The sequence below is a fragment of the Parasteatoda tepidariorum genome, chromosome 2 (assembly GCF_982258835.1).
Source record: "Parasteatoda tepidariorum strain Cologne lab strain chromosome 2, Ptep-v5.0, whole genome shotgun sequence".
Classification (NCBI taxonomy): Eukaryota; Metazoa; Arthropoda; class Arachnida; order Araneae; family Theridiidae; genus Parasteatoda; species Parasteatoda tepidariorum.
This window is the reverse complement of record NC_141756.1, coordinates 100,881,386-100,903,777: the sequence shown is the minus strand read 5'-3', so window position 1 is coordinate 100,903,777 and position 22,392 is coordinate 100,881,386. Positions and strand designations below refer to the sequence as shown.

Here is a 22,392-nt window from a genome sequence, read left to right as displayed (position 1 = left end):
GTTAACTAAACACTATTTTTCACAAAAAATGGGCAAATTCTTTGAAAACATTATAAATTAAAACTATAGGAACAATAATTTAAGCTTTCATATAAATATATATTAATTATATGATAATCGTAATATAATATTTTAAATATATATATATATATATATATATTAATACATGTTCAATAAAAAGTTTTCAGAAGCAAATTTCATTTCAAAATTATTTTCACACTTAAATTTTTGATTAAGTCAAGCTACTGCATATTTCAAATGTGATATAAAAATTTCTACTGTATTACTCTTACCTTCTCCGTTTGTTGCATTCAAAATATATTGTTCAAATGATGTGTCTCGTGAATTGCAGAAGTTTCTATCCTGTAGAGATGTAAAACGTTTTTTCAGATATTCTTTCTTTTCAGTCGAACCTAAAAGAAATATCATGAAAAGTTTGAAACAATATAGTATTCTTCCATTAAGTAAAAATCTATATTGGGTGTTTTTTAGAAATTGCTCTTCATACTTATTTATGGAATCCTTGTTAAAAAAAAAGTACTTAACCCCTTAACAATCGGTTAATTTTCAGGAAAACGGTCATAAAAGTGCCTTTCAGGGATAAAAAATATCCCTGAAAATTATATAAAAATATGCGTATGAACAATATATATATTCATTTTTAATTTTTGATTTATTTTTAGCTTGAAATTTTAAAAAATTAAATTTTTAAGTAAAGTTAACATTCAGGGTTACTATGTTGGTTTACTAGTGTACATTACATTGTGTTTACTAAATGTTGGTTTTCCTGCAAGCAAGGAAAATTTTAAAAATATGTGTTTTAAACATTAAGAAAGAATTTCATTAAACTTACGTTAATATAAATAAAGATTAGTAATTTTCTCTTGTGTGATAAATTTCAATGCATGAGATACAGAGGCCAACATCACAATCTGGACGGTAGTACCGAGTTTCCTTCCTACATCTACGTGTACATCTATCTACAATTACCTTAAAAATATCCTGGTACTGCCATCTTTGTAAAATGAGAAATAAAATTTTTTCCAGGCAAAAGTAATTAATTAGTTTTGCTCTTATTGGCGCGTTACTACTGAGCACTCCAGCCCGGGAATATCACAGGAGCGAGAAATAGAGGGCGAAACCTCACCTTGTCATTTTCACAGGAGCAAGAAGGAAGGGATTAAACAAATTAATATTCAAGTGAGAACAAGGTAGCCAAATCTTTCAACACTCAAAAATTATTTTTAAGCACCATACACATTACACTATATTTTGCCAACTTTGCTTTATAATTTGAAGGTACTTACCAACAGTCGTGAAAACTTCACATCCGAAGCTGAGAGCAATGGAAATGGCTGCTTGTCCTACACCCCCACTTCCTGAATGAATGAGTACTCTATCACCTTCCTTTAGATTTCCTCTAATGACCAGAGCATAATATGCAGTTGAATAAGCTACAGGAACTGTTGAAGCTTCTTCCAATGTCCATTCATCAGGTACGTCCCATACGAAATCTGGATCAGCAGCCACAGTTGTTGCCAAACCTTTAGCTGGAACCAGACCCATGACTCGTTTTCCATTTGTTAAACGTCCAGAAAACTCCAAGCCAAGTATGCAGTCTTGTAAGACAAGATCACCTGGAGAAGAATTATATTGGTATCAAGTTTTTTTTTAAATCATTAATCAAGTTCAGTTACATGTGGAACATATTTGAAAATACAATAGTGTTGACATTTTGAAAGAAGCTTTTATTTTATCGCATCAAATAATATGACTGATATTTTTGTTTTAAATATGTATTATGTACTATAAAAAAAAAGAACTTACAGTCTTAACAAACTCGTCAAACCAAAAGCTTAATAAAACTGAAGTCATTATTATTTATGCTGTATTTTTATTATTAATGCTGTTATTATACTAATAATGGTAAAGGATAATTGTGCATTTATTCTGAAATATCATTGTGCACTAAAACATGAATTTAAGTATTTATTATTAATAGAAAAAAATCTAAGTTATCTAAACTATTAGAAATAATATTCAACAAATTTATAAAACAATTTTTAGAGATTAAGTTAATGCGGTTTCTGGAGAATTATGCTTTATAGATCTTCTAATTTAATGCTAGTTTCATGCAAATAATAGATAATCGTTCGGCAAAGTTGGGTTCTCATTCTGCAAATTAAGAATTACTCCCCTCCTAATAATATGGATGTTTGACCATGTAAAGCTAAGCCCAGATATCTTTGGGGCTAAAATTCATCATAAGACTTCCAGGTTAGGTACTACTTCTAACTGATTTTTATACCTAAGCTTGCAAAAATGCACCATCCAATATTACTGTACTTGTAGTATTTTCAATATAACACGTTCTTCCAATCTAACTTTCAACGAAACAAATGACTTCGGAAGTCTCCTCAAGCTTGCTATGATGATACCCAAAAAATAACAAACGGCGCTATTTTACACTAATATAGTAAAATAAGGGATAACACTCAAAACATGGCTAACCTTTCACTTTATTTATGTTGTGATATTAATCTTCTTCAATTTGTTTTAGGTTCACGACCTGTTAGAATTCATAAATTACAAAAAACTCTGATGAATGGTAAAATTACGAGTAAATTTAAACACAAATCGCAATAATAAAACTCTCTAGAATAGTAAGCCTGTTCACACATCGCCTCCATAACATAAGAGGTGAGATACACCCGAAGATTTTTAAATTTCTTTCGGTTTTAAGAAGCTAGTTATTATTTGCATTCAGTTTACCATCCATAAAATTGTGGTGCTAAATGTTTTTTCTTTTCTTTAGTTAACATATGAACATGTATTTACCAGGAATAGCATCAGGAGGTAGCTTTCCACTTGCAAGCATGACGTCTCTGAAATTGAGAGGGGCATAATAAACTTGGCATAGAACACTGTGTTCTTCTGAAGGGCAGAAAAATTTCAGCGGTGCATCCACCCACACGAGGCTGGACAGGTCGCCCCGAGTTAAAACATTCAGGTATGCATGACTAGTTTCTTTCTTACTGTAATCTGAAATATCAGTACATTATTTAATAAAATGGCACATTTAAAATTAAATACCATGCATGTTAAAAAATTGACTTAAAAAGTGGAAAATTAAAAAATTACACAAATCATTAAAAATACATTTAAAACTGTTTTCAATTAACATATCAGCATGATTTTAATGAAATAATCATTATGGTTTTTTTAATTTTTGAAATAGGCACATAGATAACAATTTCCCAATCATTTTTAAAATGACTATTTCATCATGTTTTAAAAATATTTTCAAATTATTCGATGAGGTGCTGGGATAATCACCGATAGTATTATCACTCATTACAAACTGAATTCTTATTCGTGTATGTAAAAAACTAACATAATTTTTCTCCTAAGTAACTAAATATTTTTTTTTCATTTCCAATGGCAGATTATAGACAGTAACAGCATAATACATAAACATTAAATAAAAATAAGAACAGAAACAAAAGATGCTGCAAAGTCTATTAATCACAACATGTCTCTAGCTTCCCAATAGCATTCAGTGATAGAATTCTTGCAAAGTGCAGAGCTGCGGAAAAGGTGTGTGGAGTAATTAGTAGTAGAGTAATAGGCACTGACCAACTCAAATATATTATTACACTTTGCAATATTAATACTATCTTATCTAATTCTTTTCCCTTTTATAACTATGCATCTAATGTTTAGGAATAAATATTTAGAGGTGGATAGATAATTTTATCTATTATTTCTCTATCTCAGAATTTTTTTATACGCGTATAAAAAGTTCTAATTTTAATTATGAAATATTTGCTTGGTTTACATATCAAATAAATCAATTGAAAATAATTATAACAGAAAAACGATTTTGTTTACTTCTAGGAAGTTAAAACGTGTTTTTCTAATTTATAAATAAAAAAACTATGGAATTAAAGAAAAAAAATTATAACATGAAATGAATGATAAAATTTAAAATTCTTCAATTCAATAAAAAAATTTCATTTCTTTCTTTTATTTATCGAATGTAGGGAAAATACTTTTAGAACATAAGTAGGAAGGAATATATATGTATATTTATTTTTATTTATTTTTGAATATTAAAAATGGTATCCAACAAAAAGCATGAAAATTCGAATGTCTGAAGCCATTCTTATAAAATATGTCACTGATATGCATATCATAAAATAAAGCAATTAAAAAAAAATCGAGAATGAATGATAAAATTAATTGGTTCACAAATCAAATCAAATATTCTAAGACCATTTACCTTCAGTCATTTTCAAATGGCGGTACGTCCCCCAGGATTCTTTTCTAAATACGTTCATAGTCAGATCCTTCTGTACTATATCATTATAAAATTTACTATCCACAGAGAAAGGAGGCACCTTATCACCTTTGCTTGTGAAGATACACCTAAATATATATAAATGTCCCTTAGTTTTTCTACATTAAAATCACCCTAACAAAATAATTAGGATCAATATTCAGGAATCTTGGCTCAATAAGGGTTCAAAGACCCGATATTTTTCCAATATGGGCCCTACATAGAATTGTCTGATTCACTCGATATTTTACTGCCACTTTACAACCAATATCGGCTCTATATAAAATTATCGTATTTTTCCGATATTTTATAATCATTCAGTCAATATAAGACCTATATAGAGCGATATTGACACTGCATAGGACCAATATTTTATTTTATTTTATAACCATCGTTGAACAGCCGACCCAATTTTAAGGGTTTACGACTACTAATGTTCAACTCTGCAGTCTTGTCATTTTTTAACCCAATCCAGAAGACAAGAGAGCTCCTGGCAAATTTCTCCCAATACTTGATCCAGAAGACAAGAGAGCTCCTGGATCAAGTATTGGGAGAAATTTGCCTTCATGGAGGACTTTCTGATGGAAGTAACCCGCATTTGCGTTACATGGAAAGAAAGACCACAAGAACTTCCCACGGTTAGCCTGGCAGCAAGGGGACTCAAACCATGATCCGTCTACCACTGAGGATATTTCACGTCAGCACTGTCGTCGGTGCAAGCCGAATGCGGAATTTGTATCGACTGGGATTCGAACCCGGTTAGCCTCATTGGAAGGCGAACGTTCTATCCCCTGAGCCATCACGGCTCATAGGACCAATATTTTATTTTATAACAGCCGTTGAACAGCCGACCCAATTTTATGGGTTTACGACTACTAATGTTCAACTCCGTAGCGTTGTAATGTATAGGGCCAATATTTAAAAAAAAAATCTAGGCATCCCAATATTGATCCCCCTTAGCCTTGTAATGTATAGGACCAATATTTAAAAAAATTTAGACACCCCAATATTGGTCCCTTGCAGCATGTTCATTTAGGATCCATATCGAGCCAATTTCGAGCTTAAGTGGGGCCAAGATAAAATTGTTGCTAGGGCACACTCAACAAAATATCAAAATTCATACGGAATATTTACCTTATGCTAGAACCACCGGGCTCTTGCCTTAAGCAATTAACAAGTCCCACAAGTCCACTGCTCATGGATTCTTCACTAAGTAGCCAAATTCTCTTAGGTTCGTTTGATGTTGAAGACTTCACTAATTCATCTTTCAATTGATCAACCCACTTTTCATACCTGCACTCAACAATCGGAATAACAACATCAATAAAACTGAGTTCTGGAACTTTCCTCAGCAAATAAGAGGTGGAGGTAAGTGAATCTGACTTTTTGCAGACAATTTTCAAATTTGATTCTTTGCAGATTTGCTCAAAGTTAGTTTCACTGTGGACTGGAACAACCGTCTCACCAACAGCCAAAAGAAACATCTCGGCCGGAATTAGTTTAGTCTTCAGTATCACTGCAATGAAACCATTATCTTTGAGAGTTAGTACTGCATTCTCAAGCACATTTTTAAGATCTTTCGTTTGACAGTTTAGATATTTCATAACAAACAGATCGACATCTTTGAATGTAAATGGGGCGTTTGTGTTCCACGACACTACATCACAGTTCTGGGGGAGAGTGTCTTTTTTTAGCAAGTCTGGTTTACTATGAGCTATGGCATAACTCACTTGTTGCATGCCAGGTGTCTGTAGTAATTCTGTAAGTTTTGAGGTTAGCGCTATCGGACTGTCTCCAACCTCAGCTATTTTTAACTTCCTGGAAGTTGTATTCTCAAACACAATATCAAGCAATGTCCTCAATGGTTTTTCTCCGAGCATTGTCTCCGACAGGATATCCGTATCTCTTTCCGACAAATAATCGTTAACGCGATTTTTTACACGCTGGCTAAAGTCTCTATGGGTTGCCTCCTCACTCATAATATCACTGAGAGTCTTCAATAGAATTTCATTATCACCGAGAGTTTCAAGGTACTTTGAAACAACAGAGCCATCTATCTCTTTAAAACCATTGATTAAATCTGATATTTGATGTTTGGTTTTGTCAGATTTCTCGAGGATCGATTTGGCCACAGTTGAGCATATTCGGATGTAATGCTCCAAGGTTGTCTTGCTCGATTCTGATAAAGTTTGTGTCTCATCGTAAGGAACGAAACGGTATTCCTCGAGAATCGGGATTTGCTTTCCCTGGTGCTTTGGTGCAAAAGTAGCTTTTAAGTTTTTGAGTTCAACCCCTCCAGCCATGCAACACCTCGTGTTCTTCTCATGTAGGACAGGAACACCCTCCAAGTCGACGAGCGTTTTTTCTAGAATGCTGTTGTGTACAATGGGATTAATTTTTATGCTTTGTATTCTCGTGGGAAGATAAAGAGCTCTCTTGGGTGATCCTAATATGGTGAATTGCAACATGGTATCCAAAAACACAATCCAGTCTCCAGTCCATTTAAGAAGACCATGATTTCCTGTAAAAAGAGACAATAATAGTTGGATTTTTGATGCAATCAAAGTTTGGAAAATTGATTTAAGCAATTTTTTTAAAAAAAAAAAAGTCAAAATGGAAAAGCAGCTAAAAATAATTTTTTCTTATGTTAACAATTTAAATAAAACGTTAAAAACCAGAAACAAGCAAAAACGAAAGATAATGTATGTTAGAAAAAACAGCACTTTATCAGGGGATACACTGTGTTGGCAGACAGTTAGCAGTTTTGGTTTCTAACTTTTTATTTAAATTGTTAAATTGAGAGATGATAATAATAAGAGCTGCCAACCTTCAAGATCAGATTGAGCTACGCCTTGAAAAGTGGGTCCATAGTCATAACCCCGAAGTTTTAGTTCCTTATAAATGTCTCTATGTTTCAGTTGCAAAGGAGCCTTCTTCCATCGTTTTAAGTAATCGACACTCAGTGGTTCTTCAGGTGAATAAACTCGACCTGTACAAACAGTCATTCCTCCCTCAGAAATTTCAAAGTCTCCACCAGCACTTGTCATGTCAATAAGGAATTTTGTTGATCCTAAAAGATAATATAAGATTTTTTATTTCACTATTTCCACATTAAATTACATATAATGTTTTTGATTAAAATTTGATACTTGCTATACATAAAGTTTGGGTTTAGAAGAGTAAAAATATACTTGAAAATACGTAGGTATAAAAACCCATTTCATTAAACTCTAACTTACTCTAAATGTTGTTGTCAACAAATATGACTGAAATCAACATAAAACAACTGTTTATAATGTCAAAATCGAAAATTAGTTTTAATTTTAAACATAAGGCTTTTTATTTTAGTTGAATAATTGCAACTGTTTCATGCCAAGAAACAGCAATTGTGGCGAAGCATCAGCAAACAGGAGGCCTAGCCCCCTAATAAATTACATTTCTTCCAAAAAATAAAACTGGTTTCAATATGAAAAAAGTCTTTTAAAAAAATTTAATTATCAAACAAATAGTAAGTAAGTTCCTTTGTAAAAAAAATCTAGTTTCAAATTGCAAAAAAATTAGGGGAGAAAAATAAGGGGTCACTGACCAACTGTAAAAAAAACATATGATAAAATAAAAGGCCTTAAAGAAATCAGAAAATTCATCTCCTCATGTTTCCAAAAGTTTTTCACGATTCTGTTGTGTAAACTTATAAATCCATAAAAAATTCGTAAAAAAATAAGTATGAAAAATGAGTACTTTTAGTTGACATACCAAAAAATTTATGATTTTGAAATTAATAAACGTTTAATGTTATGTGTTGAAGAAAAATTTTAATTATTCACCATTTTTCGTTAGCACGGTGGCTCTGTGAATTTTCACTTCTTCAAAATTTATAGGCAAAGAAGTCATTTCTTTTCCTTTCAACTCTGCCAGTGCTCTCCACGCTAGAACCAAGTAGCCAGTTGCGGGATAGAGGCAGCGTCCATCGATGCAATGGTTTAACAAAGAGTGATCTGGGGATTCCTCTGCTGCAACATTGACTTCCACAATCATTTGGGATTGATCAGCGAGGTCGTCCCAATTGGCAACCAACCAGCTATCTGAATGATCCCATTTAATGAGGGGCGATATCATCGGAGTGCTCTTTGGGACTGGCATCTGTACTGCAGGATAAAGCCTATCGATTTGGGGGTTCAATCCACTGCTATAAAGCCTGCAAGGAAAGTTAGAACTCTTTTAAAAATATTTTGATATAAGTGTCAGGGGTGACACAAAGTGAAAAACCCTAAATATTGATATCAATTTATAAACCAAACAGTAATGAACTACTAATGAAGAATATCACACTTATATAGAAACTTAATTCAAGAAAAATTATACCAAAATTGCAACATTGAATTTTAAACTTGCATGAATATGAATCGCGATTTAGAACTCGCGTGAATATGAATCGCGATATTGGGTTTTAAAAACGTGTAAATACAAATGGCGATATCAGGTTATTAAATCCCGTGAATGTGAATCGCAATTTGAGATTTTTAAATCTCGAGAATGTGAATCGCAACGTGTAACTTTTAAATTAAGTAGATGGGAAAATCAATATTTGATATTAAAATCACGTTATTAAGAAACGCGATATTAGCAGATACCAGCGCAGTGTTCCAAATATTCAAAATAGCGGAAATCCGCTGAACTAAAATAATCAAATTGGTGGAAGTAGCGTAGACTGTTTTTGGTTGAGTTGCTGAAGTCCGCGAACCAATGCGTGGAAAATTTACAAATCCTGCTTCTAGTTTTTTAGATCCAGAAGAATGATACGAAAAACCTGGAATTTTGGGGTACACCCGGAATACAATCACCCCTGAAGTGTGACTTGAGAAAATAAATGTTGATGATTCCTTTTTATTAAAAAATAATAAATTGAAAAAAAGCATTTGTTGCTACCTTCCAATGCTGGACAGTAGGTGGTGAGTATTGTCTGTATTGCGCTTCATCAAGCCGATATATTCTGCATCTGGGCCAATGACTCTTTTCAAAATTGCCTGAAGAAGGTGATGCGGAGCTATCTCAATGACAAGTGCATTCTTGGGTACATAATGTAAAGCTTCATGGAAAAGCACAGGGGATACCAAGTTGTGGACAAAGTAGGAAGCACCAGCGAGTTTTGCTGAAGCGTCTGACCACTCATTTTCAGGATAAGATGAACTTACCCAGCGACTAGACCTCGGCTTAGGATTTGGAATGACCTGAAATTTTTTTAAGAGATATGAATTATTTACATTAACTGCATAATATCACATAAACTGTTAACATTTGTGTATGCAAAGTAGAATTTTTTAGCTAAATTGGAAGAAGAAAAAATGGTCAATAGAACAATAATTATCCAAAGTATTTGGAACTAGTCTTACTTTGCATAATTAAAATCTTTGGAATGGATGGTCTTTTCTAGTTTTTGACAAAGAACTCTTTTCTTGATTTTATTAGCCACCATAAAAAGATCGAGAGATTTTTCAGTTTGATTTCAGAGGGTGGAAAATGAAGACAGAAATTGAGAATATCTTGCAAAAGGCAACAGAGTTGCACATGAGAGTGCAAGAATTTCACCAGACCCAGCTCTGTCGACCCACATGTGAACCCACAAGTATTTCATCAAACAAGCACAATGATTGGCGCTTTCATAAGCTACAGACCAACGGTATGCTTAAATACATTGTGTTTGAATGAATTGTGAAAATGTTGTATAGAACAATGTGAAAACCATGCTTTTGCATAATACATGGCAAAAATTGTCATTGTAAAGAAGAAGAAAAAAAACCTCATTTCCAAAAAAGGAAAATTAATCACTTTTTAAGACACCCAATAAAAAAAGCACCTTTAAGGGATTTTAAAAAACGAAAATCGAAAATAAGCACCGTAAAGCACTTTTTAAAAAAGCAAAACAAAAAAAAAATCCTAAAAGTTTTGATGTTACTATATGGGGAACAATACTTAAGCTGCAGTAGAATTTCAAACTTGAATAGTTCAGGTGAAAGAGGTTCTGCTATAATTCCAGTTTTAAAAAGGATGTCTTATTACCTTGTTGAGGGCTTCTTGAAGCTTTCCAGCTGCAGGATATATATACTGACTGTGGAATGCATAGCCACAGCTATCTACTTCTCTGGCAAAAACATTATCAGCCTTGAGTTTCTCCACAAACTCTTTCACACTACTTTTCGGTCCAGATATTGTCACTGAATCTTCAGCATTATGGCAAGAAGGATAGACACCCTTTGGACAACTCTCTTTTGCCTCTTCCCATGTAACACCTAAAATTTGGAAGATATAATTCACTACTCTTCAAACTTCATTTTTAATTGTTACTTTCAATACAATACCAAAACATAGCCTCAACAGGATTCATATTTACATCTAGAGTGAGCTTCCACCTCAACGTTGACATTTTTACAACAGCGGATAATAATTTTGGGGGAAAATAAAAAATTAAAAACCAGAAAATCCACACAAAAAAAAACTAGCAATACTAAGAAATTTTTTTGAGCTTAACGCTTTTGAGCTCTTTTTTTTAAGAATGAAATCAGCAAAACAAAGCGTGTCAAAGGGATTATTTAAATATGAAACTCGTATGTCATAATATCGAAGTAAAAATACGAGATCCTCAAGATCATGTGGAAAAGCGTTTCAATAACGGCTTTAAAAAATAAAATCATGCAGATTTACGATGAAATTGACACAAATAAAGCACATCAAAAACGTGTTTAAGTGCGTAATTTATAACTCACGAGTTGCAATATCGTAATAAATATATCGGGATTTTAAAAGCCACATGGAAGTTGGTAAAAATCAAAAATCTACATTTTCATAACTCCATTTATAATTTAAATTCATTATCATAATTTTTACATTCATCATTTCATATTTCTTCTTTCATCAACATTAGAAATATAATTGATATATTTTACATGAAATAATACATTTTTAAAAAACTTTTGATTATCTCATAACTAGACATCCGAAAAGAATTACCAAGAGCAGCCATAGCTCCCTGTTCCAAATGAGATTCCTCAACAGCTTTGCCTCTCCAGAAAGCAGCAAGAACCATTTGTTCAGCATTAAAGCAACCATCTGCATATGCACAACCAAGTTCTCCCACACTGTGTCCAATGAAACCATCAGGCTCAATTCCAAGCACTTTCAGCACGTCAACTAGAGCAACCTAGTAAGAGTAACATGTTTTTTTTTTACTATTAGCCATATTCAGCTAAATTTAAAAGGAAATGCTTAATGAATTAGTATTTCATTATTTTTAGATACGTTTTGAACATAAAAATGATACCTGAGCATGTTTTAAAATTAATCTATAATAAATTTTCATGCTACACCATTATCAATTATCATTTTTTTATTAATTATAAATGGGAATAAAAATTGCATATGATTTCTCTTTGTGTTCTTTTGTCAGGGTCTGTACTCTCACAAAGTAAGAAAAAAAATGAGAATCTTTAAAAACTTTTAATTTTGATTTAAGCCATTATATGATCAGGGGTGATTGTGAGCCCAACTCAAAAATCCTGAAAATTTCTCCTTTAAAATCATTAATTACGTATTGCAAAAAATTAACGTCTTTATAAATTTAAATCATTGATATTTTCAAAACATGAAATTCTAAATAAATTATATGCAGCATAATTTAAATGAATAATTATGCATAAGTTTACTTTTATCTCTAATCACATTTATTATTCTACTAAAAAAAATATTTACAAATGAAAGAGATGCCAAATATAAATTCAAGTTCTAATATTTCTAAATGAAACATAAAATTTTTTTAAATACATAAATGTGATCAATAATTTCTTGAAATTTTTGGACCTCGAATTTCCGGAAACTTCCGGATCGCGTTTACCGAAAAATTCGGATTTTTTCCAGAGCACAATCATCTCTGCATGATGCAATCAATATTTTTTTCACACAGTGATAAAAAAATTACAACATTTGAAGGACACTGAAGAACATTTGAAGCAATACAAAAAATTAAGTACCAAAAATTAAATATAAGCATCAATATAAGGGTCCTAAAAAGAAAATAATTTTTTTTTGTATGAATTTGCCAAGCATAACTTGTAAAGTTCTATTTATAAAAGGGTAAATAAATAAAATTTCTAGGTTAAAGAATTTTAATGAGAAAATAATCACCTGAACTGCTGCAATAGAAACAAACGCAGGAATGATGCTCCTTGTATTTGATGGGTTTTTGACACCATTGGTAACAAGATCAATCAGATCTAAACCATAAGGTTTTAAGACTTCAGCAGATTTCCGAATCGAGTGTGCAAAAACTTCCAAATTCATCAGTTGTTTTGCCATGCAAGGCCACTGGGTACCCATGCCAGAGAATATATACCAAACAGGTCGCTTTTCATTAGGTATTTGCTGCAAAATAGAAATCTTTGCATCAGAAATTTTAGAATTTTTTTAATAATTTTAAAAAAAAATAATAATTTAAAACTAAGATTAATAAACATTTGAAATTTCTGCACAAAAATAGATTCTAAACATGAACTCATTCTGTATGACTATCTGATTAGATTTAAATGTGAAAATAACATAAATATTAATTACATTAAAAATTGTATGAACTTAAATAATTCTGCCAAAAACATTTATCCAATTTACTTTTTTTATAAATTACATTTCCTTTTTACAAAAACGAAAGTTTTTTTCAGTAACTCTCATACTCCCAACTTCAACTATATATCTCTGCTATGACATAAAATAAAAATTATTCCACAGTCTTTCTTTACCGTCTTACACCTTTCTTTCCTCATTCAAAAAATAGATTATCACAAAAAATTGAAAGGATGTAACTACAGGCATAAAATTTTATCCATATATATAGACATATTTATATTATATATAATTAACACCATTTAATTATTTGTTTTCTAGTTTTTTTTTAAAGTTTTAACATTTTTTTAATAAAATGTTTAATAATTTTTTTTTTTAATTTTACATTTTTTCTCAGGTTTTCGCAATATTTTTAGCTTAACTCAATATTTATATATAGATATATATATGTTACTGTGAATGTTTGAAATATATACTCATATATATAATACTCATATACTAAATATATATCAATGTTTTTTAAGATCAAATGCCACTGCACATTTAACCAGCGCTCCGAACAATAATGTTTCTCCTAATCTATCCTTAGTAGATATTAAAATATAGAATAAATATAATAATATCAATAAATAAATTAACATCAGATGGGAAATAACAAATACTTCAGGCATTCACCAAAGCGACTATGTGATTGTTGACATTCACCGGCGAAAGTCGACAATGTCTTAATTTTGGTCATTCAAGGCAACATATATATATATATATATATATATATATATATATATATATATATATATATATATATATATATTAAACTCTAGATTATATATTTTTTTCTAGACACACATTTTCATTAGCATTTAAAGAAATACAATATTTAATAATTACAAGAATGTTATACATAAAAAATATTCATCGAGGTACCTTAATATCTGATATCACTTGATCCTCGACAATTAATTTATATCCTCGGTATGGTTTCGCTGTTGAAGTGAAAACACTTTTATGAAGGAGAGCATAGAACTCTGCAGGCGCAGCACTCTTGTCCAATTCATCGAATAAATATTGTACGCTTTCTTCGGTTCGTCCACTATAAAGAACTAATTGAGGAATTGTTCTTTCTTCTATCTTGTCTGAAAGATGTGTATTGGACTTAAGAACAGCATGCACATTGACACCACCAAAACCAAAACAGCTGAGAGCTGCATAGCCGCCACTCCAGGGCGTGGGCTCTGTCACAATTTTAACTTCACCATCAACAAGTGCTTTTATGTTAGGGTTAGGATTGTAGAAATGTAAATTTGGAGGTATAAGTCCCTTTTCCATCGCTATAAGTACTTTAACAATGCTGCAAAGCCCTAAAATTGCAAACATACATAAGACGCAAATAAATAATTATAAAACAAAAGTATAGCATACAGTACCGTCCTCACGCCTTGAGAATCTTACTTTTTATATATTGTATTAAAAAAAATCTAAGAGCAAAAACATTGCATTGTATATTCTTTTAAATAAATATATTCTCGTATAAAAAGTGTGAATTTTTTTTCTTGATTATCATGCAAACATCAATAATTTGAATAGTTTATCACCAGGAAATTTTTAAAGGTCAACTGAAATCTATTTCTCTACGTTAAAATTAAGTTTTAAGATACTCAACTAATTCCTCTAGATATGCTTGACCACCACCAACTCCGTTTAGTATTAATAATTAGTTAAATAAAGCAATAATTGAAAGAGTTTAGAATTGCACATTACTATGAGACAGTAACTTTTAAACTAGTTATGTCTGATGTGCGTTGAAAGATAATTTAATAACTGACTTTAGTGTAACGAAATAATTCATAACCTTTTTTATTTGTTATGCCCTTATGTTTTTTAATTTAATTATTTTAATTAGCATCTTAGCTTTGAAAATTATTTTATTATTTGAGGATTGAAACTGGTTAGCATCTCAATTTTTTTTTTTTTTAAATTATGCATACTTTAAAAATGCTTTATTTTATGTGCATTGAGTTTTTGGGGTGATAAAAATGTGTTTAAGTATGTGCAAATTATCGCATATCTTAAAACTGCTTTATTTTATATATGTGAAGTTATTTAGGTCAATTTCAAACAGTCTGACATATTAAAGGGATCCAAAACATTTCTGTGCCCAGACGCCATTAAGATGGCTCCGAACAAAAGTACAGCAAGTAATAATCAGCAGCCTTTAAGAAAAACCACTTACCAGAAGTAGGTTCAGAATGTCCCATGTTACTCTTCACAGATCCAACCAAAAGAGGTTCACCACGACCCGAGCAGAAAATTTCAGAAATTGCAGACATTTCAATGGGATCGCCAACCGGCGTGCCTGTGCCGTGTGCTTCAACATATGAAATGCTCAGAGGATCCAACTTGCATTCTTCATAAACTTCTTGAATTAAACGCTTCTGCACAGCAGCAGATGGATAAGTAATACCTGGAGAGAGAAAAAATTGTTACATTAAGGGAACAAAATGGCAAAATTCACATCATACATAAAAACGTGAAATATAAACACTACCTTGATCTTTAAATCCATCAGTGTTTGTTTTGATATGTACAATGGATGCATACTTTCTCCTTGCCATGTTTGATTTTTGCAGAAAAAGAGTAACAATCGCTTCACTCCTTCCGTATCCATTACCTATTAAGAAATCAGAGAAGAGATTTTACTGCAATTGTATGCACACAGCTTCCAGCTAATAAAATTCTTGTTACTTAAAGTGCAAGCGAATATAGTTTAAAATTATATCAAGTTTTTCAATTTGAATTTAAAACAATTTCAATTTTTAACTAACTGCCTCTGCAAATGACGTTTTTTTTCCAGATTGAATAAAATTAGAACATACGTAGTATAGTTATTCAACAAAGAGGATAGTTGCTTTTGGTCCTGAAAACTTGCAATCAAGACCTAAATTTATATATATATTACCTTGCGCACATCCATTTTTGGGCCAATCCTAGGTAACTAACAAATCAAACGAGCTTCAGTACTACAGTAGGAACGTGCCGTAAAACAAAATCCCTCTATTTACGCTTTTAGATCCATTTGCGCTTTTGTTTTTATGTTTTGTAATCTTGCAATCTTATGACAAAAATATTTTGAATCATTTTTGAAAGCTTCCCGTACATGTAAGTTCATTTGAATTCGCTACTCGCTTTATAGATTTCGTTCTGTTTTTTATTTACATTTTATTTTCTGTTTTTTACATGACATATTATTTACTTAATGTGTTCTATTTTGTTTCAATTTTTTTTAGAGCTCCTTACAGTGCAGATTTAGCATTAGGCCAATTCAATTTTGCAATTTGGCAATTCAGCAATTTGGAAAAAAGAAACAGGTATTAAAAATTTAAATTTTAGAGATGAATGTAACCTCGTTGAGGAAGAGGAAAAGGGTAATGGAGAGCAAAAAGGTACTAATCTTGAATTTGGAAACTTTTGACAATTTCAAAAGTTAAAAAAAAATATATAGTGCATCTTTTACTGTCTTCATGTTAAAATTGGACATTTCATTCAATTTTGGATAAATTGAATTTCGATAAATCAGAACATTTTGTTGGTTACCAATTGTGCTTTAAGTTATCTAATAACCGTCATTAAACAGCCGACCCAATTTTGGGTTTACAACTACCAATGTTCAACTCCGTAGCCTTGTAATTTTTAACCCAATCTTGAAGACAGGGCAACTCCTGGATCAATTATTGCCTTTGTGGAGGACTTTTTGATGGAACTAACCCACATGGAAGTTACATGGAGAGGAAAACTTTCCATGGTTAGCCTGATATCAAGGGAACTCTAACCCACAATCTGTATACCACTGAGGGCATTTTACATCAACACTGTGATCAGTGCAATTAAGGTGCAGAACTCATATCGACCAGCTATTGCTGGTATTCAAACCAGGTGTTGGCGATTTTGAGTTTCACTAGTAGCGGCAACTCCGTTCCCCCCGCACACACTCCACTTAACCTTTCGTTTAAGCTCTCATGCTTATTGTTTTTTGCAATTTAACTATGATTTGATAACTATTGTTTTATGGTTAATTGTAACCATATTTTGATAACTATTGTTTATGGTTAATTGCAACCATATTTTGGAACATCATGATTCATTCGGAATAATTTAAGTAACTGTTTTCGTTACTATTATTTTTGTTTACAATAAAAACTGTTATTGTTTATCAGCTATTTCCTTTAGTTATTAGTTGTCACCTATGGAAACTTTCTTATTAAGGTACGTTGGACCCTACACCAGGTTTACCTCATTGAAAGGCGAACGCCCAATCCCTTAAGCCACCATGGCTCTGCTTTAAGTTATTGAAGTTTCCCAGTATATATACATAAGAACAATTTTAGTACAGTAATTTAATAGTCCCCCCCCCCCCAAAAAAAAGAAATGTAAAATATGCATACCAGCAGCATCAAAAGATTTGCACATGCCATCATCAGAAAGCATGTTTAATTTGTAAAACTGTAATGCAGTTCCAGGCCTTAAACATAGGTTAGCTCCTCCAACAATAGCCGCTTCACATTCATTGTTTTGCATAGCACGGACAGCTTCATATAAGGCTAAAGCGCCAGATGAACATGCAGTGTCCATCAAGAAACTTGGACCTGCAAAGGAAGATCGTGTAAAAATGATCATAAAATCAAAGTAGTAAACAAATTAAAACAAATAAATGTAGCAAAAAGTATAGTACAAAAATTATTATTTTACTTTACAAAAACCTTTGTTTTTGAAACAAGTGCAAGCTGAAAGACTTATCTATTTCTATTATAATAGGCGTCATTGCACATCAAAGTTGGAAAGATGATCTATTTCTATTATAATAGGCGCCATTGCACATCGAAGTTGGATAGATGATTTTGAATCAACTTACAGAGTAATTTAAGAATTTGTTAGTACACTGCAGTCTGAAAGATATATTTCAAGGAGAAAAAAACCTTGTTTGTTTTTCCTTTAAAAAAGAAATTTATTTTCATAAAAATTTGATTTTTTTTTCTAACTTGATGTATTGAGTAAAAATATAAAACACTGACGGTTTTTAAAGCTATTAATTCTTTATTAGTTCATTCATAGATACATAATTTATACATATGGAAGTGAAAATTTTCTGTAACTATCCTCACCACTTCAAATCTCTTTAAAAATAGGAAAAATTATCTTTCTCATTATTTTTAAACTTTTTCAAATAATTTTTTTTAAAAAAACAAATATCAAATGGGGAAGCATTGGTATTTAAATTGCTAATTTTTACCACCTAATTTAATAATATTTTAATAATAATAATTGTTAAATCACTTAGAATATCATACTTGTAATAATAACTCTAACTCATACCTTTGAAATCAAAAGTGTAGGATATACGGTTGGCAAACATGGCTCTACAGCAACCAGTCATAGCGTAACCATTAATTTTTTTTGGATCTCGAGTGAAGTATTCATCACTTTCCGAAGAACAGTTACCAATGAAAACACCAATATTCTTCCCTCTAAGCTCTTCTGGATCATACCCTGGCAAATAAAGTGATAAATTTATTAGTCTATGTGACTATTTAAGAAAATAATTATATTTTTGATATTCTTCTTTTTCTGAAGAACATCAACTTTTACTAATGAATCCATACATTTATATATACAGTACTAACCAAATTATTATTTAATATTAATCCAAATTATCTGAACCACACAAAATGGCAATAAAAAATTTTAACTTGCAATTTTAATTTCGTGGTTCGAATTGTTTTAAAATTAAAATAAAATTAATAAAAGAAAATGTTCACTTGTAAATTATTTATCTCTCATTTAACGTTATTTTTTCAATTCGATGGGACATTTGAAACCAAGACTTTTCCCCATCGGTCAGTAACAGGAACGTATATTTTCTCTGTGCGAGGATAAGTAAGGGATGATTTGTAAACAGTTTTCACCAAGGAAATGTTAAAACTCGCTTGAAATGGAGAGAAAAAAAATTCAGAAAGTCTATCTCAATTTATATTTTTTAAATTTCTTTAGACACCAAAAAATTATCGATTTCCATATTGTAAACTTAATTACACAAATAATGAGTGAAAATTTTTAATTTTAAAAGGGGCTGTAAATTTTAAAAGAGGCTGCATTCCTTCATTTTTAAAATGTGAAGGGGCTGGAGTCCCCCCCCCCCAGTTCTGCAGTCCCTGTATCATTCATAAAGATTCGGGGAAAAGCAACTCAAGAGAAAAAGAAAATTATGATGAAAAAAATCACCCTGTTTTTTTCATTTATATTATTCATTCTATCAAACTTTAATTTTTATAAATATTCATTCATATCACTTTAACCTAGAGTGAAGCTATCATACTAGCAAATTGAGCAGTCTAGGTCAATTTCTTATTTCAACATTATGCAGAAATCGATAATATTCAGCAAAAAATAGTTTCCTTCATCTTCAATTGCACTTAAGCGACATGATACAAATTTATGATTTCAGTATTCGTAGAACCTTTAACCAAACAGTTGTCATATGGTCTGCATAACAACATAGAAACAGTTAGGTATGCAAATGGCTATTTCAAAGCTAGAAAAAAAACTATAAACAAATGAAACAATGTTCACTTACATTAAGACAAATCATATTTATAAAATTATAACAGAAATAATAATAAAAAAATACCTGAATCAACTATTGACTCGTGAGTCAATTCTAAAAGAACTCTGATTTGTGGATCAAGCTGATGAGCCTGTTTGTGATGCACTCCAAAAAATTGGTTATCAAACTTTGTAATATCCTTCAGCATTCCCATTCTTCTTGGTAAACCATAAAGACCTATGGAATTATTCAAAATTAGTAGTTTTTAACTAAAGCATCACTTCAATGTATTAACTGCCGAGTTTTTGACAATTGTCAAAAACCCAAAATTTTAGTGCATGGATAATTGGCTATTATAAATATGAAGTATTTATAAATAAACATACACATAAAAATACAAGGGATCAATCAATTATGTACCTGAACTATTTTAATATTAAACTCTCTTTTCGCATTGACAGTTACTGTCAAAAATTTTGGTGAAAAAAATATAATATAATTATAAATAAAAATGTGTAAAATTTCAATTTATCCAATCTGTTATTTATTTATTTATTTCCATTATTGAAAATAAAAATACAAAAACAATCATCGTAAAAAAAAAAATTAACAATCATCTTATTCATTATATGTAAAATCAATTTTCTCATATTCCCAATTTAGCTCCCCTTTTCCCCGAAGCATGCAATTACAAAAAAGTAACTTCGAAGCCCTCTGTACTCCAAGTTCATTTTTCAGTTTTGCATAAATAAGGTCGAAATTCGTAACTATTCTTTTGATTGATGCTGAGCTGCACAGACTGTAATATGGACATACTAAAACTATTATAACATAATTATAAAATAATATGTAATTAGGAAATTTGTTCTAATAACTATAAATATTGATAGTAATTTAATTAAATCCTTAAATTTATTGATTGAAAAAATTATGTTATGAACTCATTTAAACAAACGTTTGTGCGTTGTAATTAGTTTAACCATCTGGGAATATCCATGTACATATAATTAGGAGTGTAGAAAATTCTCAGATCCTAATATTTCTTCATACAAAGTTTTCCTTTAGATTGATATTTCCCCAAAATTTTAGAGGTTTCCCTCTTTGTTTTTTTTTTTTAACAGTACAATAACTTATTGTTCAAAATATTTTTGGAAATTCAAGTTTATATAAGGAAAAAAAATTAGTATTTTATACAATTCTTGAATAAAAGAGCATATCCGATAAATACAATAAAAATAAAAATATATTGAAATAGTAATAATTTATCAATTAAATTTAAAGTCCCTCTCGTAAACTTAAGGAATTCAAACTAATAAATACACAAATAGACATATGTTTTAAAAAGGAAAAAATGTGCAGGGTGACACATTTTTCCAACATTAAAAAATTTTGTAGAAATTTTTTAAAAAGACCCAACATGGCTGCCTGAATATCCCCCGAAGATTAATTATACACTACTCCCCTACATATAAGTAATAACAACAAATGTCGAGAATCAAAAATAAGCTTAAGTGGAGATTAGACAATTATTGTCGAACAGTTTTACCTAATCTAAAAAATCTGCCTATATTGTGGCATCAAAGAACTAAATTTAGATTGATAATAATTAACAACTCATAGTTATTACCTTTAATATAAACTGAATAGTTATAATATAAGAAATAATATTGATTTAAAATATTTTGAATTCTGTGTTTTCAGAAAAACCAATTAATTGTTTCAATAATTTTGGCTATATTTTTTACAAACAATTTACAATATAAATCATAATTATTGTAGACTGTAATAACTTAATGCTGGTAAAAAAATATTTAATGAAATTAGTTATATTTTTGTTTTAGATGATAATGTCAGTCCTTAAAACAATGCAATCCAGTCTGCAAAAATTTTTTAATTATTTTTCAGCTCGTAACTATGGAATTTGACCCAATTTTGAGCAGCTAAAATAAAAACAAAAAAATTTCACTAAAATGCTAATGATATAAAATTAAATTTTAAAATATATCAAAGAATAATTCAGGATATTTTTTTTAAAAAATTTAAACAATATTCTACAATTAAATTAAAAGATAATAAATATCTAAAAATTAAAAAGTAAAAACAGTAATTCAGGCAATAGCAATCTGACTAGAGGTAATGTACCTAAAGGTGGGATGTTAATAGGTTTATTTATTTATATATTTTTTTTTACTTGAAAATACAATATTATCAAAATATACTGACCAGGTTCCCATCTTCTGTTGTCTTCAGTGAGAAGGTCAACCTTGTTAAATAAATTATCACTGAATTCAGCAATACTGTCCGATTCAGGAAATCTACCAGAAATTCCAGTAATCACAACTTCAGAATCCATCATGGAATGTTAAATAAATAAGTATTTCTTCAATGAAAATGAAATTTATACAAAATGAATTGGCTTCGTTTTCTGAAATGAAGAAAGAAGAAATTAGATCAAAAGGCAGCAATAATTACAAAATAAAAATGCCATGCTTTTCTTTAAGTTACCTTTCTCTTTTTACATTTTTCAAAATTAATAGCTTTTTTTTAAATTACCTTTCTCTTTTTACATTTTTCAAAATTAATAGCTTTTTTTAAGTTACCTTTCTCTTTTTACATTTTTCAAAATTAATAACATTTCAAGATTTAAAATATAGACTATGGACAGCAGGGGTTAAGTCAAGGGGAGGGAGCAAAGAGGATTAATGCATATGGCCAGAGGGTCAAGGGGCATGGTTACAAAAACTAAGAACACTTCAGTTTGAAAAAATAAATTCATACAAAAATTAAAATATTACATAACTTTTTCAGAAATTTGCTTAAATTCAATACAAAAAATTTCTGTAGAGCGGTA

General features: G+C 30.6%; 1 protein-coding gene across 3 annotated transcripts in view; it reads right to left on the bottom strand.

Moving 5' to 3' along the window:
• The window catches only part of LOC107439709 (fatty acid synthase), a 56,656-nt gene that overhangs the window by 14,028 nt on the left and 20,236 nt on the right, over positions 1–22,392 (bottom strand). For all 3 annotated transcript variants that reach the window (XM_087157882.1, XM_071177918.2, XM_087157883.1), the window contains exons 2-19: positions 21,765–21,966; positions 19,626–19,778; positions 18,314–18,487; positions 17,386–17,586; positions 15,492–15,614; positions 15,177–15,407; positions 13,871–14,304; positions 12,515–12,751; positions 11,345–11,534; positions 10,397–10,626; positions 9,266–9,567; positions 8,164–8,534; positions 7,167–7,409; positions 5,474–6,860; positions 4,283–4,428; positions 2,839–3,042; positions 1,308–1,637; positions 294–413 (exon numbers count right to left, since the gene is read on the bottom strand). In XM_087157882.1, coding sequence (XP_087014008.1) covers positions 294–413; positions 1,308–1,637; positions 2,839–3,042; positions 4,283–4,428; positions 5,474–6,860; positions 7,167–7,409; positions 8,164–8,534; positions 9,266–9,567; positions 10,397–10,626; positions 11,345–11,534; positions 12,515–12,751; positions 13,871–14,304; positions 15,177–15,407; positions 15,492–15,614; positions 17,386–17,586; positions 18,314–18,487; positions 19,626–19,778; positions 21,765–21,897 — 5,209 coding nt within the window. In that variant the 5' untranslated portion in view covers positions 21,898–21,966. The remainder of the gene's footprint in view (positions 1–293; positions 414–1,307; positions 1,638–2,838; positions 3,043–4,282; positions 4,429–5,473; positions 6,861–7,166; positions 7,410–8,163; positions 8,535–9,265; positions 9,568–10,396; positions 10,627–11,344; positions 11,535–12,514; positions 12,752–13,870; positions 14,305–15,176; positions 15,408–15,491; positions 15,615–17,385; positions 17,587–18,313; positions 18,488–19,625; positions 19,779–21,764; positions 21,967–22,392) is intronic.